Raw genomic sequence first — 17,235 nt, forward strand, 5'->3', positions numbered from 1 at the left:
ATAAAACAAAGATCAGCAAAAATATTATATTACATATAAAATTAACTCGTTAAAAAAAATCACTAATTCGACATTTAGTTATAATAGAAATTAGAAGCAATAGTGGTAGTTCTATAGTTTTATTGGTGAAAAATTTTAAAAATGAAATATGAAGGAAAAAAAATGAAAAAAATAATTTTCAAATTGATTCTAAGTACGAGCATTCTAAATAAAGGAATTTCTTTAAAATAATTAAGGATAAAATGATCATTTTAAATGATAACGTAGGTATGTGCTAAATTAATTAGATTCCTTTACGTCTCCCATCAAAGCACCTTTGAAGTTTGAACCTAAAAGTTTCCACCATGACAACCAAAGAAGAAGAGTAATAAATAAGTGAAAATATAAACTTGGACGAAATCGAGAACTTTCCAATTATCAGAATCGAGAACTTCAGCGAGGGAAGCATAGCAATGGAGCAAACCCGATGGGTAATTACATCAAACAGAGGTTCATCTCGAATTTAAAGGAGACAAACGTCACTTATTGTTAACACGAAAACGAGCCTTTAACAACCGTCTGTGGGCAGTTACATCAAACACTTCCTATGCAAGGGAAAAACTCAAGCCTCACAGACACCTTTCAGCTTCTCAGCCACGGATTGATCCACTGAATACTACACCCCAAAAAAAAGAAAACAAAATCAGCTCTTGACGTCACTTAATGTAGACATGGACATGGGAATTTAGTTAAACAACGTATGGGTGGATACGCGTTTACCTTGTTAAGGACCCAGAGGGAATGGGCATAAGTGCGTTGGAGGAGTTCGTGGATAGCTTGGGTGTCTTTTGGGTCGACATCTCGGTAGTTGACGAAGTTTTCGCGGGCATATTTGGCATAGTAACCTCTAGTGTCCTGCGGAAGTCGCCTAATTAGCCTCAGCACTTCCCCGTAGGCTCTTAAAGCTTTCTGCATTTTGCTACAAACCATCCTTCAAAACTCTTATTGCAATGCCGCAATATTTAAAGCTAAATCGCGAACGGTAAAATGTTTCTTTCGCATGGGATGGGGTAGAGAAGACCCGCTCCCCACGTGTGGGATAGACCGTCCTTGACATAGGAATTGGGCTTAATCCATGTTAGATCTTGCAATTTAGTGAAGCAGCCCGACCCATGTTAAAGTAGGCAAAAGATTAAATTATGGCATAACAACATCCAACCATTTCAAAGCACAGATAAAAAACGCACCATGTATGTGAAGTATTAACTTCTTCAAAGAAAAAACAAAAAATAAAAAATTATTAACATGCTTTTGGCATCCAAAATTGTTGTATGCCAAGGGGGATGAGCCTCACAAGCTCCATTTTAGATCAATTTGTCCCTGTGATGCAAGCAAATTAGAGTAGAGTGTAAATGAATTTAGGTAAGATATAAAAATATTAGAATAGAGTATTAAAAAAAGTTTAAAATAAGATTTTTACCTCGAATATGAAATGGACCAGTGAGAACTGAGATCCAAAGCAAAGATATTATATTTTTTATTTGGTAACTAGATTAGAATTGATGTCAAAATTGATTTAGAAAATAGGTTGAATCATGTTTTGATATTATAATTACAACAGGATGTGTGGTTATATTTCTCTGTTTAAGCACTTGGAGTCCTAGATTTGGGTAGAGGGAAATTAGTGAATTGAAACAAAATATTTTGTTTCCTCCCGAATCCTTCTTATTATTTATTATTTATAAGATTAATGTTATCTTTACTGCGTGATTTTTCCTGCTAACAATCCAGTACAAGTACTTCTATGTTCTATCTGATGCAACATCAACTAGCATATAACAATAAAAATCAAGGGAATAAAAAACTCGTTCTAAGTTGGTTGTGTGAAAGCAATTGGACAATTTAAGTAGGGCGGCTTCAAGAAATCATCCATTTCCATTGGATGTATTTTTTTCTTTCGAACGTGTGTAAGGACACAAACACCTATACGTAGACCGTAATGAACAACTCCTCTCCGCTGCTACTTGACTCTAACAAAACTGAGAAAAAAGCTATATATGCGTAACTTGAATCATCGACTTATATGTATTCATCACTATTTGATCATCACCTAGCCTTGCATGTGTTTGGTAGACTTCTTTAATTTTGTGGTTTGTGTCTAGGAAATAAAGCACTAAGTATTTGTAGTTGGTAGACTTCCTTTTCGATTTTATCCCACAAAATTTAGCCTTTTTATGGACATGCCTTGGTCCATTTCTTATGCCCCATCCCCAGGACCCCATGCATGTCAAGAAACTCCAAATTACCAGGGGGATAGAATCATATACTCCAAGTATATGTTAAAAATTATGCAATCCCAGGACATTTCAAATGCTGAGACCACAAAAACTATATATGGCTACAAAGAAAAGAAAAGATAATCACATGTAAATATCACCAGCAATCAATGCAGGGAAATGAAAACCTCAAATCGACAAGTCTCTCCCGAGACCACCACCAGTTTGATTCGGATGAAATCAACCCACCTCACGGACAAAACGGTCTCCAAGGTGGCTGTACTTCCTTCACTCATTCCCTGTATATATGACCTTATGGCTCTTCAGCAGTCACTCCTCTACCCGACGAAACCCTACTTACAGCCTTACAGCAACAAAGATATGGAAACCACAAAACTGACCGCTCATCAAGAAAGCATGGATATATGGTCATGGATTTGTGAACTTCCCGACTCGGAAGATTGGTTCACGGAGTCAACCTCACTCAGTTATCAACTCACAAGTTCCAAACCAATCTCCAACTCTACCCAGACGTCGATTCAACTCAGAGCTGAGAGAACATTTGAGCCCAAATCGGAAGTATCGCTAACTTTCTCAGTCGTGTTCCAAAAGTACTCTGATAGTACAGAGGCTGAAGCCTCGACTGCTACCCTCTGGGTTTCTGACAAGTGTCACCTTGCTCAAGACAAGCCATTCTTGCCTCTGGTCCTCCAACTCCTCCAGGAGATAATCTCCCGTTCACCCAATGCCCACGACAGCACCTGTCCCCGCTCACAGCTCCAGAAGCTCAAACCCGAGCCCATTGCATGGATTCTGGACTCGCACTCCCCCGAATCCTTCTCAAGCTTCTTCCACCTCATCTTCCTCGCCCGACTTTTCTGGATATGCGTGTTTGACGCACCATCTGAAGTCGGTTCTCTATACTTCCATTCATTACTCGCTCCAAACTTGGGTGCATTCTCGTGCAAGCAGGCGCCGGTCTTGAGAACTTTCTTTGTTTCAGGAGGGACCGACGTGGAGCTGTGTCTCATGCGGGCTTTCGGATATATGCTGGCAAAATCATTGATTTTCCGTCAAGTCGGGGGCCTAGAGGCAGGATTAAAAGCGCTAGCGCCTTCTGCATCTCATCGTCTTGGTTTCTCATACGCAACGGAGTCTCATGGGCTGTGGATTCTGAAAGGCTACACTCCAGTCACAGCCATGGACTGCGTAACATCGAATCGAAATCCTAATATGCATCAGTTTCCCGTGATTGAACCCAAAGAATCTGCGCTAAGATATTCTCTGGGACATCAGCAGCTGGAGGCTGTTATTCAGCTGGAGTACAAAGTCGAATTCTGTGATGCGTTTATCCGAGTTCACGCACTTGTGGACAACATTCGCCTCCACGTTGTAAAGCTAGGATTCAAGAGCAAGGAGTCGGGCGATGATGATGATGTTTTGAGAAACGAGAGGCATTTTCCATCACGGGTTCGAGTTTGGGTTGGGCCCGAGATTGGGGCCAGTTACGTGGGTGGTTTGAGTTTGGGCCGGTCTACGGACAACGTGGAGAGGGAGGTGGAAATCCAAAAAATCTTCAAGGGCAGTTACGGGAAAGAGATAAAAACACCCAAGGTGAAGGGGGTGGCAAGAATGGCAACGAGAACAAAAATGAAAAATTGGAGGTGGGACCAAGACGTGGAAGGAAATGCAGGTATTTTTGATGGGATGTTATGCGACAATACAACTGGAAAGGAGGTTGCCACGTGGAAGCCGTCTACTGGGGGCCGTGAAAATTATCTTGCGGTGAATAGTTTCATGAGAAGGTACGCGGGAGGGAACAGGGCGTTTACCAAGAGTGGAGGGGTGGTGTTCGCCGGCGAGGACTGCTGCGGCGGGAATGGAGGAGTAGGGTGGAGATTGAACAAGGAAATGGAAGGGAGCGTGTTGAAATGGAGAATGGGTGGTCAAGTTTGGCTAACTTATTGGCCAAGTGACGTAAAGAGTTCATATTATGAGACAAAATGTGTTGAGTGGTGTGATGAGGTAGATTTACCTTTAATTCCTGCCAAATATAGGTAAACGTAGCAAGGGAGGTGTATGCGAGGCAGATATGGTCCATTGCAAAAGTGCTCAGATTTCACAGTTTTTTCTTCCTTTGTTTTTTTCAGGGAAAGTTTCATGGTGTGATGTACTATAAGCATGCAGTAGCATGTTCTGCCATATAGATTCTAGACTCTAAGATGCTTTCCTGTTTGTAAAATACACTTATGAAGTAAGTAAATGATATTACAAATTATTATTACTATGTTTTCGAATTTTGTGTCTGACAATTGGAGGTAAGAGAATGGAGACATACGTAAAATCATTGGGGTTCAAAAAAAAAAAAAAAAAAGAATGGAGAGGTTAGCTCCATGAACCATCATCTCTCTTGCTTAGCTAGAATCCTAATTTAATCACCTCAAAATAATTCTATTTTCAGTAGTAAAAGAGTCAATAATCAAGAAAGTCACACATCACCTACAATTTTAACAAGATATAGTACAGCTATAGTAGATTGAAAGAGAAGTGACGAGAGAACATGTGATAATAGTAGTGTTATGAAATATCACTTGAAAATTAATGGTTATGTTTTTAGTAAGTCAACTAGAGATCATACGTGGGGGTAAATTGGTTTGTACATAAAAACATGTATTTGGACATGACCAATTCATTCAAGAATTGGGCATTCCGTGCCAATTGTGCTCGATTCCAAAACATGTAAAACTACAAGGAGGAAATTGATGCAATTGAACGATCAAGGTGGCAAAGAACATTTTACCAAGTAAGTATATTGGAATTAAGACAAACAAGAAATAGAATTAAAACGTTGCCTCTTACTATCTTACATTTTATGTGGCCAGCCACTTTAAAAGTGATTTCAGATAGGTGCACACCACCACTTACTATCTTGAATTTTTTAATCAATTTAGAATTGCGAGTGAAGTCCGAGGTGGAAACAGATAAAGATGGCCACGAGAAAAGCTGGTTCTGATGGTATCCCGGAGGGTGCATCGAGCTATCGTGCAACTTCTTGGGGGCTTTACGCCTTTACCACCAAAATAGAGAATATTAAAAACTAGAAAAGAAAATAATTACCTTAGAACTAAATTTTTTTCAATTTTTTGAAATGCCGTAGCACTCATTTTAGAAGGTTAAAAAATCGTGAGGTCAACAACTATGAGAAATATAAAAATGGAAGGGGAAAAATCCTAGAAACCTCCAACCCCAGGCAGACTTGTAAAAACCCAAAAAGTCTTTCTGCCACCCGACGGGACATAACTGTTCATTTAATCAAAGCTCCGTCAGATGATCATGTGAAGTGAAGGGCTTTTTGGGTTTGTCGGTGCTTTTTACAAACCTTTAGGTCCTTTACTAGCCAACCATGTCGGTGTTCTCTCCAAAGTCCTCCTCTTGCTGAAGTTCGGCTTTACGGAGGACGGGGCAACCTGACTCTTGGTGATTTTGATCATCCCAAGTTTACCAGCTTAACGGGTTAGTTTTCAGTAGTAATTAGCCTTCACGTATGGATGCCCCAACTAAGCATAAACATTCACATCCAAGGTTCAAAAATTTACTGCTTATGTCTTCTGTTCATGTCTTTGTTTTTTTGTAGGTTTAAGCTTTTTTAAGTTGATGATCAATGGGTCCAATTAAACTGTTTGTCTGACCAATACAGTAATACTACTATGTAAATATGCAAGTGGTAAGTTGTCGAAGTAGAATGATCAATTGGAAGATGTTACACGAGAGCCAAATTTCTATCACTATAATCTTAGTAAGGATCGTGCTAGGTGCAATGCAGACTGGTAGAAAATTTGGAGATGATTTGATAGTCTCACTTTTGAGTTTGTGGTCCTTGGTGAGTTGGTGTGAAGCTGTAAATTGGGATTGTAGTGTGGATTCATCGAATTGTAATTCTATAATTGGTTTTTAAGAAGGGGAAAAAGAGAGAAAAAAATCTACTAGTCTCTTGTCTCACTAATGCAACAACGACCCTCAAAGAGAGCAGAAAACGCTTGCACTAGTTTTGGCGTGTGTGTGTTTCACCGTATATTTACAATTTCACTAATTTCTTCAATGTAAACCAATGCTGGGGCAAATCAATTCATCAAAAAGACAATCACAAAAGTGTCTTAATAGTACGCTTGAATTATGATATGGCTTCGTTGTTTCTGCAGGTTGAGGAACTAGCGGGATGAGTTCACTTGAAGTCTCTGACCTGAAATGTTCTAAAGGCTTTGAACTGAAGTGTAAATGTGGGCTGACGGCAGAACGAAGAGTATCAAGAACACGTGCAAACCTGTTTAGGTTGTTCTATAATTGTCCTAAGAGTGATTTTGCTGATGTAAGTATGCATTTTCTGGCTTTCACGCGTGAGAATGTTGTCTGCTACCTTCCACATGTATCATACTTAAATGATGCTGCTTCAATCATTGCCAGCAATGTGAGTTCTTTGAGTGGGCTGATGATCTCTCCCCAACTGGTGATAAGCATTTGGACGAGATCAATGAAATTAGCAGTGAGTGCAGACGGTTACAAGAAAGAATTGATCTCATCCGAGAAGAACATGACACTGAAAGGGCTGCTTGGATCAGGGAAAGGGAGCAGCTAATGTCACAATTATTATCTGTTAAGATGGAGCTTGATCAGATGAAGACCAGAATCAAGATAGTGCATGAGTCAGATCTTATGCCTCCTTATGATGAAAAATTATCTAATCCAAAAGATGAGGAGGATGATCCGGTGGTGATACAAACTGTTTAGACAGAGCAGCAGTTGCATCTGCTATCAAGCATCCGATAGTGAACTGTTGACCCCATTTTGTTAAATATAGGAGCAATTATAATATATTTTGTAGAGCTTCTCTTGATTATGTTTTGGTCCCTCCAGGCTAAGGCTTATTAGGCGTCTTGATGCTAATATGGATAACATATGATGTGATGGAGACATGAGAGGCTAACTTGAAGCGTGGCGTGTGTCTTGTTCCCATGACCTAGTTTCTACCCTGTATATATAAATGTTTATGACGACTTCGTGTGAATTATTTTGTTCTAATGTCATCCAGTTGTTCATTTCCTGTACTGGCAACTATGCTCCTGTAATTCTTAAATCAACAAATGATCCCATACCAGGTTGTTCCAACATTCGTTAAACAAAGCTCCCTGCACAAAGGTTGATTACATTTGTGTGTGATTCCGCCTGAATGACTTTGGTACAGAATACGGATAAAAAGAATGGTAACGTGAGACGCTTGTTCATTTCCGAAATTGTAATTTGTTCCATTGAAAGTTGTCTCAGCTGTATGAACTTAACACAAAGCTCCAAACTAGACGGATCAGAAACCTTAGAAAGTTGAGAGTACTCTAAAACCAGAGAGGCTTTAAAACACAAAAACCGATGATCCTGATGTTCCATAATCGAAACTTCCGGTGAACAAACTACAGCTAGTAATACAATCGTAAACCAAATTATCAATGCAAAATGAGAATACATCCTGTAGCCGAGACTCAAACTTATGACGAAGCATAATAAAGCCAAAAGCCAGGCGATTGACGTAGAGACAGAGGAGGAGGAACGGTATATGGCGCGTGCATTCAGAGAAATGGGTCCTGTTTCTCTTGACTTGCTGAAAGTGATGTCTTTGTCCCTGGTTCCTTGTCACTTCATAATTCGTTTCTTCTCATCAGCATTCACGTCGGGCCCCGTTTACCAACCCCAACCGACGTTTTTTCTAGTATCTTTTATCACAGTCCCTGTATCCACTGATTTCGCTCATCAGTTCGCTGGCTCACCAGTGTTGTACCATTTCTCTGAAAAAGATCAAGTTTCAAACATAAAATATTTGGGAAATAAAGTAAGCAAAAGTGGCTTTCTTTAACTTCATTGTCTACTTGACTATACTGTTTAGTCTAGAATTGTTTTTGGTCCATGATGCTTCGCCAATTCGTCAAATGGAAGAAGGTCATAGATGGGTTCTTGTGAAGAAACCCTGTGACAGAGATGCATGGAGCCCAACTTTGTTATCATCAAATTCAGGGTCTAATTCGGGTTCGGACCCTCTTAAGATTAGGTTCAATGAACCAGCTAAGTATTGGACTGATGCTCTTCCCATTGGTAATGGTCGTCTTGGTGCTATGGTCTGGGGGGGTGTTCCAGCCGAAGTTCTCAACCTTAACGGTAAAGTTAGCAGCCTTTTTTTTTTTTTTTCCTTTTTACGTCCTGATTCTTAAGAACTACAGAATTTTACCTTTTTCTTGTTTCTTTCTTTTTACCGTATTAAAGTGGCTATATGGCAGTGGAATGGATTATTTGTTCAACTTGGTTTCTCTTGGTCTTCTTAACTTTGCTGGGTGCCTGAATTTTGTCTTATTGGTTAGCAGCTATTTGCTTTTATGGTTTTATTTATAAGAGACAGAGGAAAGTGGGAAGTCTAATTCTTTTGCTTCTTCATATCAACTTGCTTTGGGTTTCGGTGGAAATTGGAATTTACTGGCCCATATATCTGTCATCCAGTATAACAATTTCTATGTGATTGTATAAGGCAGGTAGCCCAGTTGCAATAGCAGAACAAGATAATATTAAAAGTTTCTGCTTTTATATTTTATTTGATTATTTTGTCTTGGATATTCGAATGTAGAGGACACACTTTGGACGGGCATTCCTGGGGATTACACTGATCCAAATGCTCCAGAAGCGCTAGCTGAGGTCAGGAAACTTGTTAATGAAGGCCAATATGCAGAGGCTACCAGTGCAGCAGCACAGTTATCGGGAGAACCATCTGAGGTACACTGTTTGATCATAATTTTTTAAGTTATTTTGGTGTTGTTTTAGCAGTCCTTTTAGATGAGAATCTACAATTATAGTAGGATACAGTAATTCTCTTTGCCGCTGCTATGTGGAGTTTAGTGCAAGTTCTGCAGTGGAATAGCCACTTTGAACCTTCGTTATTGCCTCGACATACACATTTTTTTTTCTGAGGAAAATTCAGTATGGAGTGTAGTAACTGTTGCAGTTTTAACAGTTCAATATGTTTAAGCATGGAAGGAGATCTTCGGCGCCATATTGCAGACTGGAATGAATACACGATTCACACCTTTAATGCTTTAGCTTGTTAACTCACTGTTGAAATACGTAGCTCTTTAATGCCATGTAATGTCATCCTTTTCTATGCTGCCCATGACATATAATGACATGCTCAAGCTGGGGCATTATTCATCAAAATGTAGTTCGCACTAGTCTTATTGACAGAAAAAGGGCCTGGAATATTTTTTTGGGGGTGGAAGGAGTTGGTTAATTCAGGCACAAAGAATAGGGGAAGAGTGGTCACTAGTTAAGTAGAAAACTTTATTATCAGCTAGGTAATGAACTTCTATTGCCATCAAATTTAGGACAATGTTGCATTTGAGGTATGCTGCTAGGGTTTAAATGGAGTTACAGTTTTGTAGTTATGGCTTATTTACTTGCTATCTTGGTTTTGTATCTTTTCTCCTGGCTGAGAAATCTCTATTGAAATCCATGGATAGCTTATTGCATTGCTTGTGGTGTAGGTATACCAACCCCTTGGAGATGTCAAGATAGAGTTTGACGATTCCCATACTAAATATGACAAAGAGTCATACCACAGGGAACTGGACTTGGATACTGCAACAGTAACAGTAAGATATTCAGTAGATGAGGTAGAATTTACAAGGGAGCACTTTGTCTCTTATCCAGATCAAGCAATAGTAGTAAAGATTTCTGGAAACAAACCGGGGCGTTTGAACTTCACTGCATCGCTGGACAGTGAATTACATCACCGTTCATATGCAAAGGGCAAAAGTCAGATTGCTATGCAGGGAAGTTGTCCTGGCAAAGGAATTGCATCTGAATCACTAGAAGATGATGACTATCCTGAAGGAATTCAGTTCTCAGCTTTTCTTGATTTACAGATCAGTGGTAGTATGGGTACATTACATGTTTTAGATGACAAGAAACTTCATGTTGAGGGTTGTGATTGGGCCATCATCATGTTGTCAGCATCATCTTCATTCGATGGCCCATTTATCAATCCTTCCGATTCCCAACGCGATCCCAGTTCTGAGGCTCTTAGCACATTGAATTCAATAAAAAGATTTTCTTATTCTGAGGTATACTCTCGGCATGTGAGCGACCATCAAAATCTTTTTCATAGTGTCTCACTGCAGCTCTCAAAAAGCTCCAAAAGTTCAATAGGAAATGGCTGCAACTTAACTAATAACTGTTTGGCTGGAGGTCAAAAACAGTCAATTTCAACTGCAGATAGGGTGAAAGCTTTTAAAACAGATGAAGATCCATCTTTGGTAGAGCTTCTGTTCCAATTTGGTCGATATCTGCTTATTTCTAGTTCACGCCCTGGAACTCAGGCATCAAACCTGCAAGGGATATGGAACAAAGATATTCATCCAGCGTGGGAGTATGTTCTGCATTCCTTTCTCCCTAATGCATTGCATTTATATGATTAGTATCTATGCTTGTTTCAGTGTAGGCCTTTCTACTTCTGTCTTTATTTGCATGATAATTTTTGGGAAAGCTATTAATTAGACCATTGCTGTGCATCTTCAGCTGTGCTCCTCACTTGAATATCAATCTACAAATGAACTATTGGCCTTCTCTTCCCTGCAATCTTAAGGAGAGCCAGGAGCCTTTATTTGATTATATATCTTCTCTTTCAGTGAATGGACATAAAACTGCTAAGGTTAGATTCCTTTCAATCTTTAGTTCGTGAAGACTTGTTATGATATGACTAATATTTTTTTATATGACTAGTATTGGGAAAAGGCAAGTGGAAATGTCTTGTCATGCACTGGGTTTTGTTAATGATTTGAGGTCTCTCCCTCCCATGTCTCTGTGTGTCTGTGTTGTGGGGAATGGAGAATGAGGTGAATTTATTATCTTATTCAGTCAAATACTGGTATAAGCCAAGAGGCTTTTAGTGAACAATATCCCTAAGCTAGCGTGGTCTCATGTCACCAGTGTGACTGGTATGAGCAGTTCACTAGGAAGAGCCTCTGATGGCTTATTTGATGTGTTTTCTTAATTTGATGCACTATGTGGTTGAATTGCTGGCAAGCACGCACAGCTTTAAATTTCTCTTTCAACTGTACACGTAAAACTTCCATGTACTTAAGTTACAGAATGATACAGGTAAACTATCAAGCAAGTGGTTGGGTTGCTCATCAGATCTCTGACATATGGGCAAAATCATCCCCAGATTTTGGTCAACCAGTGTGGGCATTGTGGCAAATGGGTGGAGCATGGTTGTGTACCCATTTATGGGAGCATTATACATATACAGTGGACAAAGTAAGAAATGTGTGATCACCTTTCTTCCTTAAAGCATTAATTGCTTGATTCTTCAATTAGTCAGAATGGTTGCACGGATTTTAAATTTTCTGTTCGGCCCTCCTTCTCCTGTTTCATTTTACAATAGAAGAGCCTTTGCTCTGAAGGTGCATGTTTGGCACACTCGGATAGATGCTGGAATGTATCATCTTAATGAGCATCTAATGCTGTCTTTCAATATTTTTCGTTAACCTAATTCATGGATTGTAGTTTTTTCTCTATTCTCTCTCTGGGGTCAGTTAGTTGCTACCTCAAGTGCAGTGCCCCCTAATGCCTTTTGGGCTTGGGATCGCTGCCTGGAGTATGCTTCTAACCTTCCTGTAAATGTTTAAACTTAGTGAAGTGGCAGTTACGAATTTTTATGCTAACATCTTAAAGCATTTATTTCTCTGTATCGATACATTTGCAGAAGGGAACATATTAGCTCCAGTTAACTTTCTGAGTCATGGTTAAACTCCTCATACTTTATGTAACTTTCATTTTAGAGGTTGTCAAACCTTGAAAAGATAGTTTTCCTGTGGCTTTTGCGCATCACCGGTATAACTGTGTTTTAGAAGCAATATTGTTGCAAGTTTATTTTACTGTGAAATGATAGTAACAAATTCTTAAATTTTATGTTGGTAGAGAAAGTTTTAAGTTGTCTTCTTGGCAACGAGTTAGTAGTGATAAAGGACAACAGAATTTCACAGTACTATTTATTAATTCCTGTTATTTTTCTCTGGTCAGGATTTTCTCAGAAATAAGGCATATCCTTTGTTGGAAGGATGTGCTGCTTTCTTGTTGGACTGGTTGATTGAAGGCCCTGAGGGTTATCTAGGAACCAATCCATCAACCTCGCCCGAGCATAATTTTACTGCACCTGATGGTAAGCCTGCCAGTGTCAGCAATACTTCAACTATGGACATGGCTATCACTAGGGAAGTTTTCTCTGCCATTGTATCTGCTGCTGAGGTACATCATTTTTCACCACCCCCCCCCCTCCAACACACACAAACAAAAAAACCTACCCTCCCCAAACCCTTAGACACTTCATCCTGATCCCAAAAGTGGCAACACTCGGTAATTAATGCACTAAGAATACTTTTGAAGGTGTTAGATAAGAGCAAAGACATTCTGATTGAAAGAGTTCGTAAAGCTCAGCAACGTCTTTATCCAACCAAGATTTCTACAGATGGAACCATCATGGAATGGGTTTGTTATGCTCTGAACCACTTCTATTTTTTTTGGAACATTTTTAAAAATTATGCTAGAATAGATTGATGCTTGCTAGACTGGTTTCGTTTTGGCCAAAAGAGTAAGTTGAGTTTGTTAAGTTGTTTATGCTGATGACAGGCAAAGGACTTCAAGGATCCTGAGGTGCATCATAGGCATTTATCACACTTATTTGGCTTGTTCCCTGGTCATACAATAACTCTGCAGAAAACTCCTGACCTCTGTAAAGCAGCAGAAAAATCACTACAGAAAAGAGGTTTGTATTGAGACTTCTTCAGAAAATGTATTGAAATCAGAATCTCGATTCCTTTTAATTCTAGTCATTTGTCACCTCCAACCCCTCCCTCCTAAGAAGTGTTACTGGATCTGATCCAACCGATTAATTGAGTTTTGTCCGTTATTTGCATATGATGTGATGGGAAGAAAAAAAGAAAGTAAAAGTTGTTTCATTGTGAATTATGGGGGGATAAATATGGTGTTTGGCTTAATAGGATTTATGTAACCTTGGCTTCTGGATGATAATATTCCTCCGCCACTGCATGCTGGCAAGTTACAAGGTTCATACTAAGAACTAAATTCATTTTAAAGAATTTTAGATTAAGAAGAAAAGAACCAGCGAGCAGTTCTATGGTATCTCGGCACGTATGGCTGAGTAATGTTATCGTTGTTCTACATGTTTGACATCTGCTTGCCAGATTTGCTGATTGGCTTGTTATCTAACTGCCAGTTTTCTGAATTTAATTATGATACTCCTCGGCATCTTCTAAAAAAGTGGAGTACTAAAGAGTCTTTCTAGTTGTCAACTTGTTTTCTATTTGGAACAGGGATAGAAGGTCCAGGATGGTCAACTACATGGAAAACTGCTTTGTGGGCGCGTCTTCATAACAGTGAGCATGCATATGAGATGGTCAAGCATCTCTTTGATTTAGTGGATCCTGAGAATCCGAGAAGTTTTGAAGGTGGACTTTATAGTAACCTCTTTGCCGCACATCCTCCTTTCCAGATTGATGCAAACTTTGGGTAAGCATACGTGCACCTCTAGAATGACATTGACATGCAGTTCTTAACACTGTAGTCTCAGCACACTGTGTTTACTGGTAAAAGCTTCTAGGGTTATGTTTCTGAATGAATGAATGTAGAAATGATTCATTCTGATATTATAGCTTGTCGAGTGCTGTTACCCTTTTAGGACGGGCAGAGCTTAATAATTGTTCCTCATTCCAGACCATGTTAAGCAAAATCATCTTGGGTGCTAACATACATGTGCAAATTCTGGTATCAGCTTCTCTGCAGCCTTGGCAGAAATGCTCGTTCAGAGCACCATGCAAGAGTTATACTTGCTCCCTGCTCTACCTCGAGATAAATGGGATAGTGGCTGCGTCAAAGGCTTGAAGGCGCGGGGCGGTGTGACTGTTAGCATGTGCTGGAGCGGAGGAGAGCTCGATGAAGTTGGCCTTTGGTCTGAGGATCACAACGTCACAAAAAGATTACATTATGGAGGGACTTCTGTCACCACAACATTATCTTGTGGCACAGTTTACACGTTCAATAAGCACTTGCAGTGTGTGAGGTCGCATGCTCTTGAATAAGCTTTTCGCTGGGGAGAATAGGAATGAATAAGTTGGTCATATTTATTACTACTACTATTTGAACCTAACTAAAAGGGGGCTTTTGCTGGTTCTCTCTGTCTAAGTTCTTCTTGGATCCTCATCTTTTCTTAATCCCCAGCTATAATTCCTACTTGGTGGTAGCCATGAGCCTACTGATGCATTGTCCTGAGAGATTGCGGTTCAAATTATTTGGGATAAAATGTATCGTTACGTTTGCCACCACATCTGCTTTTGAGGGAAAAGATCAACACTTTCATTCATTTAAATCAGCAGCTACACGACATGAGTTGGAATATTACAGAGTCTGAGACCATTCATTCAGGAAGGATTGATGCTTTGCGTCGTGATGACATCAGTTATATAATAGCCTTCGCGGTAGCAATGCTCAACGTCAAAGGAAAATCCAACAAACAGAAATAGTTACCACTTTGAATCTAGTGGTGATTGATTTCGCAATGGATCGCAAGTATTAAATTGGGGTTTTTTCTTTTTCCTTTTATTTGTTTGTCCTTCTATTTTCCTTTCGCTGCTCTCTCTTCATGTCTTTAGCAAAATTCCTCCCTATTAAAAAAAAAAAATGAAAAGCAAAATATTTAAATCCTAAGACTAGTCGAATCCACATCAAACACTCCTGAGCTTGCGCAACACCGTATTCTTACCCTCCCCGCCACGCTAAAACCCCTAATCCCAGCACAAAACCCTTTCAGCCCGCATTTCTAATCCTCAGTCCTTTCCCTCAGCTCCCGCTGCAGAGTGCAAACACACCGAAACTTAACAAAAATATCAGTAATGGCTGCTGCTTGGCGTGGCTCCATTTCCAGATCACTCCTCTCCACCGCGAGAGCCTCCACCTTCCGATCAGCTCCAGCTGTGCCCCGCGTCCGTCCTCCAACTCTTTCCTCCCTTCGTCTCCGTCCTCGTCGCCTCTCCTTCGCCCATCCTAGGTTTATCGCCTCGTCTCCTTCTGGGCTCCATTTTCTAAATCATCTTGTCCTGCAAAAACCTTGAAAGAATTTTTTTAAATACTTTTCCAAATCATTAACTGTGGTTTTTTTTTTTAATCTCTATCGTACCGTATGAATGGTTAGGACAACGGGCGAGCTGGGATGCGCTCAATCCCTGATGCCTCTGTGCAATGTGACGGCCGGAGCCCAACTGACATCCCACTTGACTGCTAACTTGCGGGCTTGTTGCGAGCTGTCTCACGGTACCTTCTGCCGAACTTGTCAGGATCGCTAGTAGTAGTTAAGTTTCTTTATTTGGTCTTATGCTTCTAAATTTAACAGGAATACTTGATAGAGAAATGAGCCAATGAATAATGCGTATAACCCACGCACTTCAATTGTTTGTTAAAATATCCATTTTTTTCCGCAATCCGGATTTATAATCTATACGACATGAAATTTCATATTGGTGCTTGGCCGATCTGGCTTAGGGGTTAAGTAGTTTGAGTTGAGTAGTTTTCGTTGGATTATGAATTTTTGGTTAATAAGAAGGAACTTGGGATGATTGGGATTATTGATAGGGAGGAATGGAAAAGATGGGTGATGTCAGCTGCAATTCCGAGCATCCAAAGGCGGGAGTAATGGTCGCACTGTAGGTTTCTATTTTTGTTCTTTTTTTACTGCTATCATGTTCTTTAATATTGTCTATGGAGTTTGCTTGACGCCGTATGAATGGTCAAAAAAAAAAAAATCCTCGGAAACTCAAAAGAAGTTTCAAGCTTCTGGGGGTACATAGGAAATCTTAATGATGTTGCATTTTTGTATTGTTAAATTAAATAGTAAGGAAAGCAGTGTGGAACTGTTTTCCTATTGCGGGTGAGCGCATGAGTTTGATTCCCGACCTAAGATTGGCTGAAATATTTCCATGAATAATGAACTACTGATTAGCAAGTGGTGTTAAAATGCTGCAAAGTTAGTGTCTATTCCTTTCCAATTCTCGTTTTTACTATTGCTGTTTGTCATGGGTTCACCTGTTCAAGAGGATAAATAAGTATTTTGTCTGCATTGCTATGTGAAAGTGGCTTTGCCTCTCTGTTGGTTTTTTGCCCTCAAACTAATACTGGCAACTTTTGCAAATTTGGTTCTCGCCCTTGGCCAAATACTCTCTTGATAGCTAATTGTCCTTTTATCAGGATCTCTTTAGATGAAGTGCATTTGCGTTCCTGATAGCACAATATTTCCTTTCAATCTTCTGACCATTTTTTTGGTTGGAGCTCTGCCATTGGCCAGCAAGAGTCTAATTGCGTGTATATTTACCATGGGAAACCTAAGCAACCTGTACAATATACCCAAAAAGATTTGTGTGTTGGTGTGACGACTATTAATTGCCAATGGATGTACAATCTTGCTTCCGATGTTTGTTGGCATGACCTCACATAATATACATTGTGCATGTTTTTGTATGATGGCAGGTACTTGAACATGTTGTTGGATCAGCACAACAGCTGCTAGTTGACTTGGACAAACCTTACAGGAACTGCTTCTTGGAATTGCAAATTTCAATGAGAATAGGTGTAGGTCGTTTGTTCACTTTTTTCCTTAGAAACTAGAAATTTAATGACTTAGAACAATATCGTGGATTACTCGAGCAAGTGGGTTGTGATCTTCATATAATTTTGATGCATGAATTTCTCGTTCTAAAATTCCTAGCTTTGCTGTTATAGTTTCCTTTCAACGTGTAAATTTCTACTTGGCTTCAATATTGCAGCTTCCTCTCTGTCATGTATTTGAAACTATTTCATGCAAGTAAAGCGCACACAACATTTTGCTAAA

At 39.6% G+C, this 17,235-nt stretch overlaps 5 protein-coding genes across 9 annotated transcripts; 4 read left to right on the forward strand and 1 right to left on the reverse strand.

The window, feature by feature from the left end:
• Positions 1-389: 389 nt before the first annotated feature.
• On the reverse strand, positions 390-1,335 carry LOC113728446 (LYR motif-containing protein At3g19508). The gene is made up of 2 exons (XM_027252849.2): positions 760-1,335; positions 390-655 (listed from the first exon to the last, which is right to left on the reverse strand). Exons 1-2 carry the CDS (start codon positions 967-969, stop codon positions 602-604), a joined length of 264 nt encoding a protein of 87 aa, XP_027108650.1. The 5' UTR covers positions 970-1,335; the 3' UTR covers positions 390-601.
• Positions 1,336-2,435: 1,100 nt separating this feature from the next.
• On the forward strand, positions 2,436-4,542 carry LOC113731483 (uncharacterized). Its single transcript, XM_027256782.2, has one exon. The coding sequence runs from the start codon at positions 2,436-2,438 to the stop codon at positions 4,314-4,316; it is 1,881 nt and encodes a 626-aa protein (XP_027112583.1). The 3' UTR covers positions 4,317-4,542.
• Positions 4,543-5,415: 873 nt separating this feature from the next.
• Positions 5,416-7,357, forward strand: LOC113731484 (uncharacterized). 2 transcript variants are annotated; one of them, XM_027256784.2, is made up of 3 exons: positions 5,416-5,837; positions 6,455-6,621; positions 6,717-7,357. In XM_027256784.2, the coding sequence occupies exons 2-3, from the start codon at positions 6,472-6,474 to the stop codon at positions 7,038-7,040; spliced, it is 474 nt and encodes a 157-aa protein (XP_027112585.1). In that variant the 5' UTR covers positions 5,416-5,837; positions 6,455-6,471; the 3' UTR covers positions 7,041-7,357. The 2 variants fall into 2 exon arrangements, with proteins under 2 accessions (XP_027112585.1, XP_027112584.1); XM_027256783.2 differs by having other exon boundaries at positions 5,427-5,768.
• Positions 7,358-7,958: 601 nt separating this feature from the next.
• On the forward strand, positions 7,959-14,682 carry LOC113731485 (alpha-L-fucosidase 2-like). The gene is made up of 10 exons (XM_027256785.2): positions 7,959-8,453; positions 8,914-9,059; positions 9,824-10,707; positions 10,857-10,989; positions 11,439-11,597; positions 12,363-12,587; positions 12,726-12,827; positions 12,969-13,104; positions 13,673-13,868; positions 14,131-14,682. Exons 1-10 carry the CDS (start codon positions 8,228-8,230, stop codon positions 14,435-14,437), a joined length of 2,514 nt encoding a protein of 837 aa, XP_027112586.1. The 5' UTR covers positions 7,959-8,227; the 3' UTR covers positions 14,438-14,682.
• A 350-nt stretch (positions 14,683-15,032) lies between these two features.
• LOC113731487 (protein NONRESPONDING TO OXYLIPINS 2, mitochondrial) lies at positions 15,033-17,235 on the forward strand. Of its 4 annotated transcripts, none has more exons than XR_003458536.2 (4): positions 15,033-15,402; positions 15,547-15,702; positions 15,984-16,054; positions 16,875-17,235. XR_003458536.2 is itself a non-coding variant. In XM_072079503.1 (4 exons), the coding sequence occupies exons 1-3, from the start codon at positions 15,248-15,250 to the stop codon at positions 16,004-16,006; spliced, it is 297 nt and encodes a 98-aa protein (XP_071935604.1). In that variant the 5' UTR covers positions 15,036-15,247; the 3' UTR covers positions 16,007-16,054; positions 16,875-17,235. The 4 variants fall into 4 exon arrangements, 3 of the variants coding, with proteins under 3 accessions (XP_027112588.1, XP_071935604.1, XP_027112589.1); XM_072079503.1 differs by having other exon boundaries at positions 15,036-15,402; positions 15,547-15,665; XM_027256787.2 differs by lacking the exon at positions 15,984-16,054 and having other exon boundaries at positions 15,034-15,402.

This window comes from Coffea arabica, chromosome 2e, assembly GCF_036785885.1.
Source record: "Coffea arabica cultivar ET-39 chromosome 2e, Coffea Arabica ET-39 HiFi, whole genome shotgun sequence".
Taxonomy (NCBI): Eukaryota; Viridiplantae; Streptophyta; class Magnoliopsida; order Gentianales; family Rubiaceae; genus Coffea; species Coffea arabica.

Excerpts from the sequence above, each read along its gene's own strand:
- LOC113728446 (XM_027252849.2), bottom strand. The coding sequence starts at position 969 with ATGGTTTGTAGCAAAATGCAGAAAGCTTTAAGAGCCTACGGGGAAGTG. Across the intron at positions 656-759 it reads CCCTCTGGGTCCTTAACAAG|TATTCAGTGGATCAATCCGT; the intron begins GTAAACGCGTAT and ends TTTGGGGTGTAG.
- LOC113731483 (XM_027256782.2), top strand. The coding sequence starts at position 2,436 with ATGAAAACCTCAAATCGACAAGTCTCTCCCGAGACCACCACCAGTTTG.
- LOC113731484 (XM_027256784.2), top strand. The coding sequence starts at position 6,472 with ATGAGTTCACTTGAAGTCTCTGACCTGAAATGTTCTAAAGGCTTTGAA. Across the intron at positions 6,622-6,716 it reads CTAAGAGTGATTTTGCTGAT|CAATGTGAGTTCTTTGAGTG; the intron begins GTAAGTATGCAT and ends AATCATTGCCAG.
- LOC113731485 (XM_027256785.2), top strand. The coding sequence starts at position 8,228 with ATGGAAGAAGGTCATAGATGGGTTCTTGTGAAGAAACCCTGTGACAGA. Across the intron at positions 10,990-11,438 it reads ATGGACATAAAACTGCTAAG|GTAAACTATCAAGCAAGTGG; the intron begins GTTAGATTCCTT and ends AGAATGATACAG. Across the intron at positions 13,105-13,672 it reads AAAATCACTACAGAAAAGAG|GGATAGAAGGTCCAGGATGG; the intron begins GTTTGTATTGAG and ends TATTTGGAACAG.
- LOC113731487 (XM_027256787.2), top strand. The coding sequence starts at position 15,248 with ATGGCTGCTGCTTGGCGTGGCTCCATTTCCAGATCACTCCTCTCCACC. Across the intron at positions 15,403-15,546 it reads CTCTCCTTCGCCCATCCTAG|GACAACGGGCGAGCTGGGAT; the intron begins GTTTATCGCCTC and ends ATGAATGGTTAG.